Genomic DNA, 17,585 nt, shown 5'->3' with positions numbered 1-17,585 from the left:
GACCTTTATCTTTGTGGTGAACAGGCGTCACAACTTTGGCAGGATAATTTTGCTTGATTGACTGGTCTATTCTCAGAAGTTATAAAAGTTTCATTGGTGCAAGAAAGTCAGCTTGCTGCAGGCCACTTGTTGTATCTGAATGATGTGCATTCATCAGGACTTTTTGTGGCATTGTAGAGAATAGGTTGGAGTCAAACTGCCCTCTGACTTTCGTTAATGTAAGTGAGGGTAATTCTGCTGAATCAGTGGTGTTTTGCTAGTGCAAAACCACAGTGACTGGGAGGTACCCTCAAGGACCACTTTGCTTTAGTGGCCCATTTGTGAGAAATAGCCTGTTGCCTCCACTGAGTGGAAAACTGAAAGAAGGATATCACAAGGGTATTCCTTTAACCCTTTTAAATAAAAAAAAAAACCATTTTTCTTTTTTCCAATGGAATGTTATTTTTTTACACAATTTAAGCAGGATAATATTTTTACTGTAATGCCAGGGCTGTCAAGAGTCCTGTAGCCTCTGTTCTCATAGTTAGGTGACATGCATATGGCTATGAAGTATAAGGAAGAAAATCTAGGTTGTCAGATGTGCAGCTGTACAATAAATAGTCCAGTTGCTTGGCAAAAAACAGATAAGTTTTCCACATTAAGGATTTCAGGAGGAATTTTAGAATTAGCTCTTAATATTTTCTTTCTGACAGGAAAATTTCAAAAATCTTCATTGTGAAGATTATTATGTTCATTATTACCTTCATTATTAACTGGCCAGCTTATGCTTTGGTGAGACTTATTATAGAGTTCAGGAATTGGCTTAACAGTTCTGTGTTGGGTTCTAAACTTTCCAATAATTCTGTTTTCTAGTGATGAAATAACTCAATCTGCTTCTCATGGTTGTGTTGTATATGTACTCCTTCTGTTTTAATAAACGGTGGGTCGTCAGTATGGTTAATGTGAGACTAGCTGTTCAAAAAAAAAAGAGACTGAAGTTGTACAGTAGGAGGAGGGTAAATTTAGCTATATAACCTTACAATAACTTATATTCTTATTTTAACGCACTTTATTATCTCCCCATTTAAAAACAGCTGCTTCTGCTTCTTTTAAATTAAGAAAATGTAGTTTTAAATAATCTATGTAATTGCAAAAAGTACAGACCACTCCTCTTTGATTTTTTTTCCTCCTCAATTAGTATTTTGGAATACTGGAAACATAAACACCCTTAGCTCTGATATGGGCAGAATAACTGAGGTGATTGCCCTTCAGTTTAGGTCCAAGTGTTTCCCAGTCTAGCAAGAGTGCTACACTAAATAGCGCTACGCACAGACAGAAGAAACTTGTGTAATCTCATTGATGTAGTGAGCACTTACGCTGAAAGAAGGCAAGCAAAGAGTACTGTTTGAAGTCAGTCCCATTAAATGTCTGAGGTGACAAGAACCAGAATGTCCACGGTTTGTGGTATTCCTTCTACATAGTTCATACTCGTAGAACATATAAACACAGGTATATCAACTGTGTGGTTAGACATAAATAGAATGCCTTTGCTTCAAATAGACTGGGAAAATGAACCTATTCATATGGCATATTTTTTTTCCAGTTTTTATTTTGAATTGCTCTCGAAATACATTTCATCCATCAAGTCAGGCCTTTTGACAGCTAACACCTTCACCCAAAGAACTCAGAGACTGAGGTATTGCATTTTCAGGAGCACTACTGCAACAATATTGCGATGGTGATGCATTGTACATATGCGTAAGGACATATAAAATATACTCTGATGAGTGAGACCTCTGCAAGATACAAACTGTTTGCAGCACCAGTTCCAAAACTCACTTTCTGAGAGAAGTAGTGTCCTTTTTGACCAAGAGATCTCATAGAGATGATAAAACCACTTGACTTGCCGTTTCTAACTCCCCAAGCTTAGAGACTCAGTGTAAACATACAGAAAGAAGAGAAACTTAAAAAGCTGTATATGTATAGATTTCTTTGAACTGTTCTGTAAAGGTACATTGCTAAAAACTTCATAGATTGTAATTAATGGATCTGTGATTTGTAATAGATAAACCAAAAAACTTTTCCATGACTCACCAGCAATTGTTCTTGCAGAATTACAAGTTCCAGAAACTCTCATCCTAAGCATTTGTTTGCCTAGCAAAATAAAGTATTTCCTTAGTATCTTTCAAGCCAGTCATGAATTCATATGCTGCATTAGGTAGTGCTGGAAAACTTCAGTGGTACATAGAAACTAAATTACAAATTTTGGTCTGCAAGGGATGCTACCCTTTTGTCTCATCTGGGATGTTTTTTTTTTTAAAAAAAATGTAACTACTTAGTGTAGCAGCAACTGGAAGCTCTCATTTTATCATTTTGCCTACAAGAAAGCAGACTGATGAATGTAAAGTGAAAGAAAAGTTTTGGTAAATGAATATACTTTTTTTTTTCTCAACAAAAAAACTTTCTCTGCAATGAGGTGATACCTGCTGTGTTTCTTGTTTAGAAAGATGTAGATGTGGGAGCATAAAAAAATCCCTCCCCCTTCCCACATTTAATCTGTTTTCACTGGCTTTGAAGATATAGTAATTTCCCAGTTATAAAATATTAGTTTCCTTCCTCTGAGGGAATTTTCCTGTAATTTGCATTGTTATTTGTTTGATCTGATGCAGCACATATTTCTCTGAGTATGCGGCATTGAGAATTTTTTGCTACTTCCTGTGGGAACCCCTCTCATGTTTCCTGGGATGATCATTCACCTTAAATGTCCGTAGATTGCATAAAGGCACATCCTGCATTTATTGCGCTTCCAGTGTCAATTCTTTATTTCAGTAAAATGCAATAACAAAAGAGTATGCTAAGTTTTCAATGTGCTTCTACTTATTTACTCTGTTAAAGTCTTAAGAGTCAAGAACAAAAAAACATTGCAAAGAACAATCCTTCATATTTCACAATAAACTTCGTATGTATATGTTTATATGCATATTATGTTTGTTTGAAAGGCTTAGTTTAAAGTGAGCCCAATGCCAACAGAATCAACACCTGTATTTTCAGTGCTAGCCTAGTGCATAGAAGTCTCTGAAAACCATTAAAGCCCCTGGAAGGCTTTGGTGCTGGTCAAGATAGGTTCATCCGAGGTTCTTTGTCCCCAGCCTAGAGGAATACAGAAAAGTGAAAGGGAAAAGATTTCCTTCTCCAAAAACAGTGCCAGGATATGGGAACATTTCTGCAAGCAGATATTTTCCTGCTGTATTGTTAGGCTACCTCAGGAGAATTGGTTTTGCTCTTCTAGCATGTTAGCCATTGTGTTCTGGTTGATTGTTTTCTAGTTTTTGGCAGTACAGTCCTGTTCCCAGACTGCAGTTACTGTCACACAGAGAGAGATTAAATCCTTTTATATTCTTGATTTTTTTTTTCATAGCCAGCCAGAAACCTGTTCAGCTCTGCACTGAATAACCTCCCTTATGCAGCACCATTTCTAAGGGCCAATAGTATAGCTAGTGCTGTATAAACACTTGCCTCTACCTCTTAACTGCAGACATGAAAACTGAGTTTAGGATTAAACATTTTGATAATAATTTTTTTTTCTCCAGGTATACCTCTTGAACTTTTTTCAAAGAAATACCAGTGATTCTTATGCTGTCTCATTTAAAACCCACTCTTTTTAGGAGTAATATATAAGTACAAAAATGAACAGCTAGACTGAATAGGAAGAGAAGAGAATTATATGGCAATGGATAGTTATTACCTAAAAAAAAAAAAAAAAAAAAAAAGAAATGGGTATGGAAACTTAATACCGGAAAGATTTCAGCGAGAATACTTAAGGGCTGAAACGTATTTTGGTACATTTACTTACCAGGTTTTGAAGGGGTCTGTATCTGCATATTTGGGCAGTTTGTCCTATCTACCTTACGAGCCTGCTTTCAGAGCGATGGACTGTCTGAAAATAGGAGTCTCCCTGTTGCTCAGAGAGGTGACTGCTCTCACCTAGACACATAACCTCTAGGTGGATTGTGTTTGGTGCCTTGAATCCCAGTTTGATTGTTCTGCCTTGCCCGGGCTTGACTGCAGTTAAAATTATGTAAATTGACTCACATCACGTATTCTTCTGTGGTGGTGGAATTTAGGAAATGTTTGTCAGGTGTAATTGTTGCAGCAGTCGTAGGGAGATTGTAAGGTCCTTTTTAGTCAGGCAGATTGCTTGACTGTATCTCAAGTCTTATTTTTCATATTAAAAAAGAGTTGGCTCTGAAAATGATAGGCACACAATGAAAATAAGCAAATATAATTAGAAAAAAGAATGGTAATACTAATTCTGCATAAATCCCAGGTTGGTAGTGTGTTCTTTAGAGGATTTGATTTTTGGTTGGTTAGTTGTTTGGGTTTTTTTCTTTCTTGTTTTTGTAGTTCAAGAAAGGATTTTTTCTTTCTAACAGGAATAATTGGCAGTTAACAACCTGGGGAAGAGAGAGCGCACCCATCTTATATGGTGGTTTATTTTGGTTCTTGAAGATACTGGCTGGTCAGCCAGCTGATGGGAGCATTTCATTTAGGCCTGTCAGAGGGCTCAGGGAAATTAAGCTCAGACTCAGGTCAAGACTCAGAAAGCTTTTTTAGAGGAGGTGTTGCATCATGGAAACATTTCTGTATTGTCTTGTCTTTGAACTCATGAACAGAAGTAAAAGTGTCTTTCCAGCATATCGGTGTTGGCCACTTTTTGTAAAGGAAGGTATTCATTATGATGCTTTAACTTTCACTAAAATGTTAGTATAACAAAACTATATATCTCTTTGTACAACTCTTGCTCAGCAAGGATACTGGTAAAGTATTGCTCTATTGAGCTGAGGTCCTGCATTTTCCAAAATACTAGACTTACTGTATAAACATACCTGGGTTCTGGTTGAAGTCAGGTTCTGAGACAAGGATCAGTTTTGAATGGTGCTGTTGATCTGCTCTGGGTTTTTTGGGGGTTGGTGGGGTTTTTTTGGTTTGTTTGGTTTTTTTTGTAGCCCAGCTGTCAGAAGAAGTAGCAGGACCTAGAACATTCTTCAACTGATCTCAGGCCATACATAAAAAAACCCACTGTCTTAATCATGTGATGTCTTACTGTGTCTTTTCCAGAGTGGCAAAAGTAATGAAGGTTCCTCTGTATGAGACACCAACAGGATGGAGATATTTTTCCAATCTCATGGACTCTGGACGTTGCTCGCTTTGTGGAGAGGAAAGCTTTGGCACTGGTAAGTAATACATAGTCAAAAATTTCCACGGACTTTTAATGACAACTTTTAATTTTCCAGGACGCCTCAAGCTGAATCCAACAGAACCAGCAGATTAACTCTGTCCTGTGCTGGAACAGGGAACTGTCAGTTCACATCTTCAGGGTCTTCTTGCAACTCTGGTGTCCAGTACCTTGAGGTGTGAAAATTGTGGAAGATGGACATTCAGAAGCCAGAGGCAATCTTGTCTCTGCCCCGACAGCTTTCAGAGGTGCCTGGCACTCTCTTCTGATTTGAACATGATGCAGAAAAGTCTCACTGGTTCCACAGCTTTTCACAGGCTGCAACAGCATTTGGAGGGATTTTGGCTGTATGAAAAAACCACATGGCTTTTCCTAATGTGATTCAGTGTTCAAAGAATGAGGATTAGTATGTCTAATCAAACCTGTTGCACACATCTCTTTTTGGAACATCACAATTACTCAGAAGTCAGATAAGATCATCATTAGAAGAAATTCAGTTACATGTCAGCATCTGTGTTTTCCCTTATCTGTCCCAAGAACGAGTTAAACAATAGAATGCAGAATGTTAGACAAATTTAAGTCCTCATGAATTCAGTACTGACAGGAAACATTAGACCAAACAATTAAAATATGTAGTCTGTAAGTATGCATAAACGTGGTTTTCATTTATGAGAAACACTGAATAAATTTCACAGTGTTTTTTTTTCCCCCCTGGATTCTGGCACAGAAATTCTCTCTTCTTTTTATTTATTAGTAGGGTTCTGTTAGAAGTATTTTTGAATATGCACATATCAGAATAACTTAACCATTTGCCTGGCTAATAATTTCTTCTTTATTTTGATGTGAGTTCCACACAGTTCTTTATTTTGGTGTATAATTATTGGCTACAGCCTTTCTTAGAAAAGTATTATCATGCATTGAAACTTGGTCCCAAATTTCTTTTTGCTTTGATTGAGTTAAGTCTAGTATTAAGTTTGTTGATTGAGGTCAATTACAGCAGAATGCTGCTTTTTAAAAAATGACCATACCTTCAAGACACCCACATGCCACTTTATTTGTTAGCCTGTCACTAACCTTTCTGTAGGTATCTGAGTGGACTATGGTGGAAGAACCACAAATGTGTTACATTTCTTTGGGAGTCCATCTGTAAAAAGTAAGAGAATTTAAATTAATAATGAATGTTCATTTTATTTATTTCTGTTGTGAATGGGAACCAGTGTCCCTTGGTTATCCCATGATTAACAACTTGGATGTCTTAGCTTAATTGCTGTGGCTGGCACAGATTTGTATTGCCTAGAAAGTATCTTTTGAAAATAGATATTTTCAAAGGGTATTCTGCAAGGTCATTGAGTGAGCTCTAACTTGGAGTGAAGGGCGGGAAGATCTTGTACCTGTCAGAATGTACTGCCATTTGTTGTGGTGTGTTGTTAGACTGCATTTCTGTTTACCCATGACAAATCTGGACTGGGGAGTTTTCAACTCTCACTGCTTTTTGATGCTTTTTCACCAAGCCAGTTCTATACTCCTTCTGTCTAAACATTGAAGTTCCTCCTGCTCATCCAAAACCAGATATTTCCATGAAACTTGGATGGGTCTTGAGACATCAATATGACCCCATTAGCATCCAAATTATTTGGAAAAAGCCTCCTGCCTTTATCATCATGCTGAAGAAGGGGAAGTGTGGGTTTTGACTGGAAGGAGTTTGTAGGAGTTTGATGGTGAGTTCCCGTAGGCTGAAGTACCTCTGTGTGCCTTAGCCAACAGAGTGCAGCATCTCCTACTGCATGCAGTTATATCTGTAAAGGTATGTAGAGCTAGCAGGGGTGGCCCCTATGTGTCATATGTCATGACAAACCACTGCCTCAGGCCTGTTTCTTGAGAAGTAAGGCCATCTTCATCTGGTGATGTGAAGCGTGACTCCTTCAAATGCTTTCTTTCTCAGGGGTAAGGGAAGACTCTTGGGCTGCTTAGTAGAAGCCTTGTCTCCTTTGAGGAGACTTGTCATTAAAATTTTATGTTGCAGTTATAAAAAAATGTCAAACATCAAATTTTGCTGGCACATTGACAAGGCATGTTCAGGTCTTGCTAAGCAGGCTGTTCCAAGCATTGGTGGACTTTAGCCCTGCCTACCAGTTATATAGGAGTAAAGAGAAGTGATTTCAGGGCTTGATCTACTGGAACACTGAGGGCGTTGTGATCTGTGTTCGCCTGACTTTATTACACTGAATATCAGATGGTTGTGGAATTTGGGAAAGAGGGACAGGTATCTCTTAGTGGTCAATGAAGGGCCTCTGGAGTCTGTTTTTTATTCTAGGTAGGTGAGATAATTCCTCTGACTTCTTTCTGGTTTTGCACTTGACTTTTTTCCTTCGCTTAAATCCTTCTGGAGGGCCCTAAAGCAATTGCATTTTGTACTGTAATCTCTCTTCTGATTTTGAAGCTTCTGTCTCCTCACTTCAGACCAGCCTCTGCATTCCTAGCACTCTCTGTGTTCCTGTCTTCATCTGGTTCTCCTATCCTGTCATTAATTATGCATATTCCTAATAAATTCTGTCTCTTGTGCATTCTAAGGGTGCTTGAACAAGATGTTGCTAGCCAGCGTTACGAGCTGCTCTACAGCTGTATTTAATCTGTGCATCCCAGTACATTCTGGTCAGATGAGCTGTGTTGTACCTGCAGCACTTCAGTTGCAAAAAGCTTTCAGACCTCCCATTTAAGGCAATGCTATCTAAAGACTAGACTGAACCCTCAAGATTCAATCCCATGGGCATCCAGACAACTTAAGCACTGGGTTTAAATTCCTCACTGTGTGTGTAGTTGCTGTGTAAATGCATGATGACAGTGTCTGCAGGACAATTATACAAGAACTGTGATACCTAAAGTTTGTTTTTCTCCCTGCCTCAGTTTCCTTATCATCTTTCAATTCAATGCAGCTGTCTGAAAATATCTCATATGCCAGGAGGTTTATTAGTAAAACGCAGCCTGGTCTGTAATGACCAATACTTTAGCAATGTGAGCTGTTCTTAGCGATAAATATTTACCTTATTGCAAATCTTTTAGTAATGTCCTAAGCTGTGTGACCTCACAAGTTTCTGCCAGTATTGGGCATTTGAATCAATTTTACAGCTTTCCCCTCAATCATATCTATTTAGGGAACTTAAACTTGGCACTTCTTTGGCCTTCAGTGTGAAATATTTAAAGAAATGTACCTGATCAAAGTGGGAAACTTGCAAGAGAAAGGGATTTTACAGATCCACATTCTATCATCAAACTAACCGAACAGCACTAGAGACCGATTGTGTACCCAGGTAATCCAGCCCAGCTGGAATTTCCAAATAATACAGAGCCTTGGTTTTATAACATCAGGGGTTTTGCTCTCGCAAGTAAATAAAAGCAAATTTTCTGCTATAAAAGGGCAAAAGATTTTGAAAACATCCCATAGGGCTGTGTTTCCCAGACTTGTTTTCTGGCAGATGATCTTGGATCTCAACCAATGCTTTAAAAACTTCTTCCATTTTTGTAGCAGTGTGAGGAGCTTGTCAGATGAGGTTAGTAGCTTTCTGGTTCTATGACTAATGCCCAGGACACAGTTCAGAGAAGGGCGTCAGCAGCAGCAATTAGTTTCTAAATTTCATCAGCAAACTATTAATCAGCATTAGGAGAGCTGTGTGGCTGATTTATCTTTCTGCCGTTTAAGCCACTTCAGTAATTGCTACATCTCTCATAAATTTACATGCTTCATCTCCAAATTTCCAGATGCCATTAACACCAGCCGCCTTCTCCTGCAAGATTATGTGGAAGAAGAACTAGTGGGGACTTTAAAGATGTGCTGCTGCTGAAATACATGAAAGCCATAAAAGAGGTCTTTGGTGGTATCTGTTACAGTAACACAAATCTAAAATGATCTCATTAGCTTGAATAAAGGAACAGATCAGACTGCCCCTAAATCTCCATTTGCCTAAAACATGGTCAAGTTTCAGATTGCTGGGTGATAAATTTCAAAGAACCAAAGTGTGTGCAAACAGAATGATTTACTGTGATTTTGTATACTTGCTGAAGTTAGATTTTAGTTTTAAAATCACACTTACAGAATGCAATAAGCTAGATAGAGTTGAATAATTTAGGGAAAAGCGATTACATTTTCTTCATGCATATGACCCTCTGGGCTCACTGTCTTGGACTTGGAAATCTCAGATACAGAATAAATTAGACATGTAAAAGCCTGCATGCCCAACAAATCTACAGTATCATAAAAATCATAATATGAACATTTTTACATTATTTTACTTGATGTCTCAGGCTACTGGATCTCAAGACTTCTCTTGAGTTTAAACCTGTGTAAGCTGAGTACTTCTTTATGAATGGGAACATGCTCTGAGATTTTATCCCATATTGTTTACCTTGAGTTGGACAACAGCAATTGACCATTGCAGTAGTAAAAAAATAACTTTTGCTACTTTTATATGGAACAGTATGTGACAAATTAACTTAAAAATAAGCTGTTGAAATAGTTGCTGTTATTATAATCTCCCTCAAATTAAATATGATGGGATAATCAGAAAAATATTTGCTGACTCCACTGCTCTGTTGCCTCTTCCTGCTTCAGCTCCTTAAACAGCGGCCGGAATTCATTAATGCCTTGGATGTTTCAATTAAAAGTATTACTGAGAATTATCCTGGGATAGCTGAGAGTCCCCAGCAAGCCAGTAGGACTGTTAGTATTGCAATCTCAAGAATACATAGTTGTGAGGCACCTTTTACTGGATCTCTTTGCATAGGGCATCTGTGCCTCTGCAGATCCACCATAGCAGATAGTGCATCTGTAAAGCAAAGAAGAGTGCTGTTAACTGAATGGAGGCAGCAGAACGAGCTCCATCCCTACAGTTTCTACCATGTGGTAGAAATTGCTACTACCATGTAGTAACAGTAAGTGAGAGAGGGCAAAGCCACCAGCAAAGGTACAGTAGGTGAAAAAACAAAGTTGACTAACAGGGTTGTGGTAGTGGGTTTTAATTTGCTAAAAGAAAGAAAAACAAGAAATAAAACAGTGTATGTGCATATAATAACCCAGTTGATGGATAGGCTGCTGAGATAAAAGAGGTGGAAATAAAAACAGGTTCTGAGAAATCCTGGTTGCCAATTTTCCTCCTCCTAAGAATAACGAACTGAGACACTTCTTGGGCACATAGGATTATTGTCCCTGTACTCAGATCAGGCTAGTGTTTGTAATTAGTGATTTTCGATTCTGGAACAGTTGGGTTGTTTCCAGCTTTTCCATCCAGACTTTTTTCCTCTGGTTTGCTTTCTTCCAATACTTTCTCTTTCCAGAGAAGCAACAATCTGTATGTCATCCTGAAGGACACACAAGGACACAGCACATGCCAAAACTGCTAAATGGATCAGAAGAACGATACGTGCATACACTCATCCCTCTTCATAGAGATTTATGAGCTAAGTCATGCCAGAACAAGGCTCAGCACAACAGAGACCTTTCCAAAAATTCTTCTCTCCATGCTTCACTGGACGATTTTGGTTCAATGAAACACACTCAAAACTGTTAAATCACAGCACATCTCTTCTTTGGTGTTCAGTTCAGACCATTGCACTCTCGTCATGATGTATAGGCAATTTTGCCAAATGAATGCTGTGCCTTTCCTTGTAGGATTTGATGGCTTGCAGTCGGCCGTGTTACACAGCAGGAGAATTGGGGTGGGCTTGCTGTTACTAGGGCCCTGCCCACCCCCTGGGAGCTCTCCCACGCTGCCCAAGGCCCCGTGTCACCCCTCAGGGGCTGTTGGCCCCTGCCCGGTGCCACAGCAGGGCTGATGCCCAGCTCCCCACAGCCCTGCCCACGGGCCCACGTCCCGGCCCCATCCCCAGGGGGGTGTCTGATGCCTGGGGCTGGGGCCACCCTGGTGTTCCCCCATCTGCCTGCTCCCGGCTGGACACCAGGGAGCCCCCAGCCTGACAATTTTTGATGCTGCTGCCAGGGGAAGGGCGGACACCGGTGGGAGGTGACAGCTCTGTTCTAGGTCTGTCGTTTGGTGGTGGTGGCAGAAACCTGCACCGGCACTGTTATCTGGGGGTGGACTCTTGGCTACAATGAGAGTGATTGTGACTGTGCCCCCTGCTTTGCCTACGAGCAAAGCTGACTTTATGATTCGTAGGCCTTACCGCCGGTGTTTCTGTGGAAGGCATCCTTCAGCTGACCTAAGCCTTACCACAGCGGGGGAGTAGATGAGGTGAGCATCTGGTTGTCCACAGGGCTGACTTCCTGTGATCTGTTTTCCTGTCATATCTGAAGCTCTATCTGAGACCTCATAAATAACCCTGCCCTTTCTCTTTCTGAGTAGTCTGTGCTTTGGCACCTGGGGTCTGGAGTGGGGAACAGAGTGAGCCACTGCTCTTTCTACAGCAGCTCCTGGAGGACCAGCCCATAGCTCTAGGCACTGCAGTAGGAGACTCCCCTTGATGGAGAGAGCTTCAGATTACAGATCAAGGCAGATAAAAAGTGTCAGAAAGTAGGTATTTATCATGACAGCTACTTTGCAGATGCAAAGGAACATTGCTGTCTCTCTCAGCTCTTAAATCCATCTACAGTATTTTATGTCCTTGTTTTCTGCATTACCTAATTCACAGACACAGACCCAATCTTCACGTAAATCTTTTTCCTCTTCACAAGTCTTCAGTCATCATTCCTCTATAATTCAGATATTGTGCTGAAATAGTAATTGGCATTTTGTTAACTCTGTGGTAGATAACTTGCTTAGTGTTAGACTCAGGTTGTTGGAGGTCTACACCTCCAGGCTTGAGCATAACACAAGAAGTGTAAGTGCCAGGCAGAGCCGTGGCAGGTCCAGGATGATGGGCTCCTAGTCGATATGTATGAGTAGCAACTGATACAGTGGCTGCTGCGCTCTCCCAGGCAGAGGGTCTACAAGTCCAAGGCAGCAGCAGTGACTGGAAGATGGACACCAAGACTGAACTCTAGGAATCACAGTGCCTCTCTGCATGCCTTGCTATTTTCCTTGTACGTCTTTAGTTTTCTGTTGACAGTTTTTCACAGGATTAACAGCTTCAGTGCATCAGTTTATATTGTGGGAACCACGTCCTCTGCCAGTACCAAACCACAGCCGTTTTGACAGATGACTGTGTAGACCTTACAGGCTGTTACATAAAGCCACAGCACTGCAAAGCAGTCTTACTGCTGCAGAATTTTATGTGTGTGAGGAAGGAGGGTATTTCATAAAACAGATTTTCAACCTAAGACTTTGTATTTAGGTTCCTCTCTGGAGGATTTTGCTAATATCTTTTAAGGGCACAGGTGATTCTACTGGTTGCCTCCCTGATTGGTAGGTAATTCATGGAGGAAACAAAACTTGCTTTTTTACTGCACTTGCTTTGTATTCAGGGTTTCAGTAATGTGTGACTAGACAGAAGATGATATGGTTGCAGCTAACATACTGCAACCAAATCTAGTATTATTAAGCCAGAGCAACAGCCACATATTTGATGTCTCTTTGAGTTTCTTGAGTTTGTTAGCTTTGTAGTCATCATCAGCATCTGCTGAGTGTTAGGTGTCTTGGATCTTACTTTGTGTTAATTCTCATGCTTCCTTGTGTTTTGTTGGTAATCTGGGTTAGATACATACTGCCATAAAAAATTCTAACTTATCCAAAAGGAGAGGGCACTGGCTGACCAAGAACCTTCCCATGAAACAGTCTTTTGTTAGAAAATACTGATTTTACTGACACTTTTTGCTGATTGGTACATTCCAATTTTAACAGGCAGAGCTTAGCTTCGTAGAAATGTTTCTGGTTAAGACAAGTTAGATGTCTGTTGCAGAGCAGTCTATTACTCCAAGTTGGCATTTTGGCTTTGGATTAGGGAAGTGCAAGATCAAGTCTGTGCTCTTTTGAGTTCAGATAACAGACTTGAACTTGTGCCTCCCTTATCTGAGAGTATGTGCTAAATCCTATGGGGTATTCCAAAATTGTTCTTAGTCTCTGTTGTTGGATCAATTTCTGCCTTCATAAATATAAACCTAGGAAGGGATTTGGATCTGACCCTCCCAACATCTTTACCACTGAGAGGTATGAAAAAATACAGAAAGGAGATGAAGTGCTATTCTCTGGTTTGGGTTTTTTTTCCAGAAACGTTTTTTCAGGTTCTTGTTTTTTTGTCCTGATGGGAAGTCACGAACATTCTGGAAATCTTCATTTCTTAATGGAATGGGAAAATTCTTTCTCTGCAGCTCGACAGATGAACATCTGCAGAGACAAGGAGATGCTGTTGAACTTGACTCACATAACTCAGGACATTCTGGTTCATGGCCAGGGGTTTGCCTATCTAGCCCAGTTCTGGGAAAGAGTACCAGAGGTGTGAAAACACCCTTTATGCCAATGAGCGGGAACATGACTAAAAATGTTTTCCTACTACTACCATTTCTATTCACATATTTTTATTTAACCTTAGGAATACAGACTTTGTCATATATAAATAAATTGCATTTTAAATGGCAGTTCTGGTTGTCCATCTAGAAGGTATCAGAGTTGCTGGGGTTAGTACTGTTGATCACTGTTATGCGACACACAAAGTTAAATGAGACATTTTCCCAGCCTCTTTACCTTGTTATCTGAGTTGCGGTGATACCAAATAATGTGCTTTACACATGTCTCTCTAGGGTCTGATCACCTTCGAGAGAAAGATGGACTGTGGGCTGTGCTAGTTTGGCTTTCAATCCTAGCAGCTCGGAAGCAGAGCGTGGAGGAGATTGTCAGGGATCACTGGACAAAATTTGGCCGGCACTACTACTGCAGGTGAGAAAAATAAGGAAGGGGCGCAGGAAGTTATGCAGTTCATAGGACGTTTCTACTACAACTGTGGCTTGTTTAGCTGTGCTCAGCTGCATTTAGGTGTGCATTTGCTGTGTCCACAGAATGAAAATTTTCCACAGATTGCCTCTCTTCTGTAGGCAGGTATTTTCTGATGAGTAAGTGGCAGCAGAAGTTACTGAAGGAGCAGCATGTATACGTCACTTCTAGTACATGAGTAATTGAATTTTTTGATGTAGAATGGCAGAAAGATTTGAATTTTTTATTGTGGAATCTGTAGGCATAGCAAAATCAAAATCTCAGCAGGATTTACTGCTGCATTTGTTTCTGTATGTGCTTCTGTGTTAGAAGAGAACTGCTTTTGGTGAGAACTGGAACTATGCCTATTTCTAATTCAGGAGAACTCCTCCAAAGATCCGAACATTTACTTCTTTTTATTAAGATCTCAAAAGGGTGAATTCTAACTGTCATTTACATCTTAGCTTCTGCCTCTCTCTTTCTCTCAGAATAGACTTAATCCAGAGGAGTTTACATATATGTAAGGTCTTTTGCACACAACTGTTCCTCAAAACTTGTAGCAAACTTTTTCCCTTACTTCCCTCGGCTGTTGAGCACTGCACTGATTGTGTCCTTAATTTGGAAAAGATAGCTGTGTACTGATGTTTTCTATGCTGCTTTAGAAATTGTGTGTTTCCTAAGTGATTTCTGTTGACTCCGTGTCAGGTGGCCAGTGTAGAACTGTAGTGCACACACGTAATGGTCAAATTGTACAGAATTTGCATGCCTGTGCTGGTTTGATTTGCAGTCAGTACTTCAGTGGTCCACCTCTGGTTTTTGAAGTAAGCACTAAATTGCTAATTGTGAATATATTCAGTTCTGTGAAAGCAGAACTCTTTTCTCAGGTGTAGGGGACTTACTTCTTGGTTCACTCTCTCCAGAACATACCTTTGCCCCAGAATGCTTTCATGTTTGATTTTGATTCTCCTCAACTGCTGTTTCTAGATATATTAACTACTTGCACCATTGTTACATAGAAAAGTATCTTTCAGAATAATTTTGGCAGAAATGACTGGGTGATGTTTATAAATGAATATTCTTTCCCTAGCAGAATTTAAACTTAGACTTGGGCTCTTGGGTTTTGTTTGTGTTGTTTTCTTTTTTTTTTTTTTTTTTTTTTTTTTTTAATATGTGCAAGGTTTGATTATGAAGCACTGGAACCCAGAACAGCATATTTCATAATGAGAGACCTGGAAGCTTTGATCACTGACAAATCGTTCAGCCATCAGCAGTTTGCTGTGGGGAACAATATCTACAGTGTGGAAAGAACAGACAGCTTTGAGTACATAGATCCTGTGGATGGCACTGTGACCAAAAGACAGGTATGGCTGTGTAGTGATGGAGTAGCAAAGTTTTGCAACTGTCATATTGTCTCTAGCAGTGTTGTTTTTAACAGTCAGCTGGCAAGCCTCTCAATTTATTTATAGGATGGTGTTTTCTTTGCTCTGATAGATGCTGCATTTCCTACTTAAGATTAGCTTGGTCTGGATAAGATAATCCACCTCTGGTTTCGCTTGCACTTGCTTTGCATAACTGGAGGCAGAGGTGTCACAGAGAATGTAGGAGGGGATGGAGTCCCTGTTGACAGCAGTGCACGTATAGGGAGGGTTCCCTTTCCTGAACAATTCAAAGTGTCATGTAGAAAGACAGTCTTTGCTTTTTCTGTTCTCCATCTGAAATCTCCACTTGCTATACATTACAAAAAAAAATTAAAATGTTCTTGCTCTTGCTGACCCACGGGATTTGCATAATTAAGGCACATTGTCTGTTGTAGCCAATAGCATGCTCTGCTTTAGTGGATTGTACCATATGAGGGCACATTTGACTTCTGTGGCCCAAATGACCTGTTCTGTGTGCCTTTTGGGCTGTGTCCATAATGAGATTCCTTAGCTATCAAGAACTGCAGTTCAAACTGTGCCTTCAGTGTTTTTAACTTCACAGTGTGCTCAAAACTAACCATGTACTTTTGCCAGGTATAAATGCATATTCAAACATCTTGAATACGTGCCACAACTCATATTAAAATGTATTTTGATTTTATGCTGTTTATTTTTATTGTCCTAGTTTCTCTGGTTTGTAAATTACTTGACCTGACCAGACCCTAACAAATGCTATTACAAGCCATTAAAACTATTGTCATGCCATTATGCTCTGAGTCTTTATAGTTTCCATTCATCATTACATTCAGCTAATACAAGCAGCCCACCTGCCACCGAGCTACTCTCTTTGTGCATATTACTGCTGAAACAAGATATGAGGATATTGTTGTGTCCAAGTCCACTGGAAAACTACAGGCACGGCAGATGTGTGGCCCTTGTACTTATAAAAAACTCCTTGCGAATTTTCAGTGCATTGTTCTTCCCCTTAATTTACATCCAAAGCCCTTGTCCTAAATTGGAATATAATTACTAATCACATCACCATGTAACACAAATAGAGAAACATGACTTGGCCTGTTTTCAGATGGAGCCTGAAAAGTGAGCCCGTAAAACCAGAAAGCATGTCTTTTCATAGGGAGAAGCATGTATTTATTGAGAGCACAGTTCAACCAGCTTGTCTTTTGGCAAGGACACATTCCTGGCTCTGTGTGTCTGCAGCCTCGGTGGGATTCTCTGAGCACAGTAAAATAAGAGAGGACATTGGTCCATGCACATGAAACAACAGTCCACTGCTGCCATTTTCCTCAGGTAGCTTGCTCTGCATCTGAATACAGATGTCTCTTTCTGACTGTCATGAGCTTCATGCAGATTTTCCAGCTACATTTTCAGGAACCTGTTCAAATTTTTGTTCCCCAGTAGGAAGGGGAGAGATTTATATTCAATGTAATTGCACTGTGTCTCATAAATGAGAAGTTGACTGCATGATAATTCATCAGTGTTAATAAACAGCAGGTTCAGAAAACAAAGACAGCAACAACAAAATAGGCAGTCAACAACATGCCCCGACTGTGGCTTCTAATTCATTCTGGCTGTTGAAACTCATGAATACTGTTTATCACAGTACAATAATAAGGCATGAAATTAAGTGAAACGTTCTGCTCTTCTTGCAGACTGTTTTCATTTTTTAAAGTCCTATTGTGCTAGCCTTTGCGCACATGAGCACGTAACAGTGCTGCTCCTGAAGATACTGCAAGCCAGAAATGGGACCAGTTGCATTTTTGTATGAAATTTGAATTAGAAGGACAAGAAGTATAGGTTGACCATTTATAATGGTTAACTTTGAGCTCTTTAATGAAGGGTTCTTACATTATGAGATTCACAGAATAAAACTCTGGAGCTTTGTTATTAGAAGTTTGTTAATGTGCTCCAGTTCCTGTGTTAGATTTGGGATGCAAAGGGTTCTGTATGTAGTCTTAGGTTTTTTGCATTTCAGTTTGAGCAAGAGTCAGGAACTGGGCATTGGAAAAGCTGGAAAAAAGTTACTATGGATAACTCTCTAGAGATAAGGCAAAAAAATTCTTCTCTCTCCAAAATGATACT

The 17,585-nt window shown here is 39.8% G+C and overlaps 1 protein-coding gene across 1 annotated transcript in view; it reads left to right on the top strand.

The window, feature by feature from the left end:
* PGM5 (phosphoglucomutase 5) overlaps positions 1 to 17,585 on the top strand; it is a 70,484-nt gene that overhangs the window by 39,601 nt on the left and 13,298 nt on the right. Inside the window, exons 7-9 of the mRNA XM_014965135.1 lie at positions 5,098 to 5,213; positions 13,899 to 14,034; positions 15,245 to 15,428. Of these exons, the coding sequence (XP_014820621.1) occupies positions 5,098 to 5,213; positions 13,899 to 14,034; positions 15,245 to 15,428 (436 nt within the window). The remainder of the gene's footprint in view (positions 1 to 5,097; positions 5,214 to 13,898; positions 14,035 to 15,244; positions 15,429 to 17,585) is intronic.

Source organism: Calidris pugnax, unplaced genomic scaffold (genome assembly GCF_001431845.1).
Source record: "Calidris pugnax isolate Ruff unplaced genomic scaffold, ASM143184v1 scaffold273, whole genome shotgun sequence".
Lineage (NCBI taxonomy): Eukaryota > Metazoa > Chordata > Aves > Charadriiformes > Scolopacidae > Calidris > Calidris pugnax.
The sequence above is the reverse complement of the archived record's forward strand: the minus strand, read 5'-3'. Positions and strand labels throughout refer to the sequence as shown.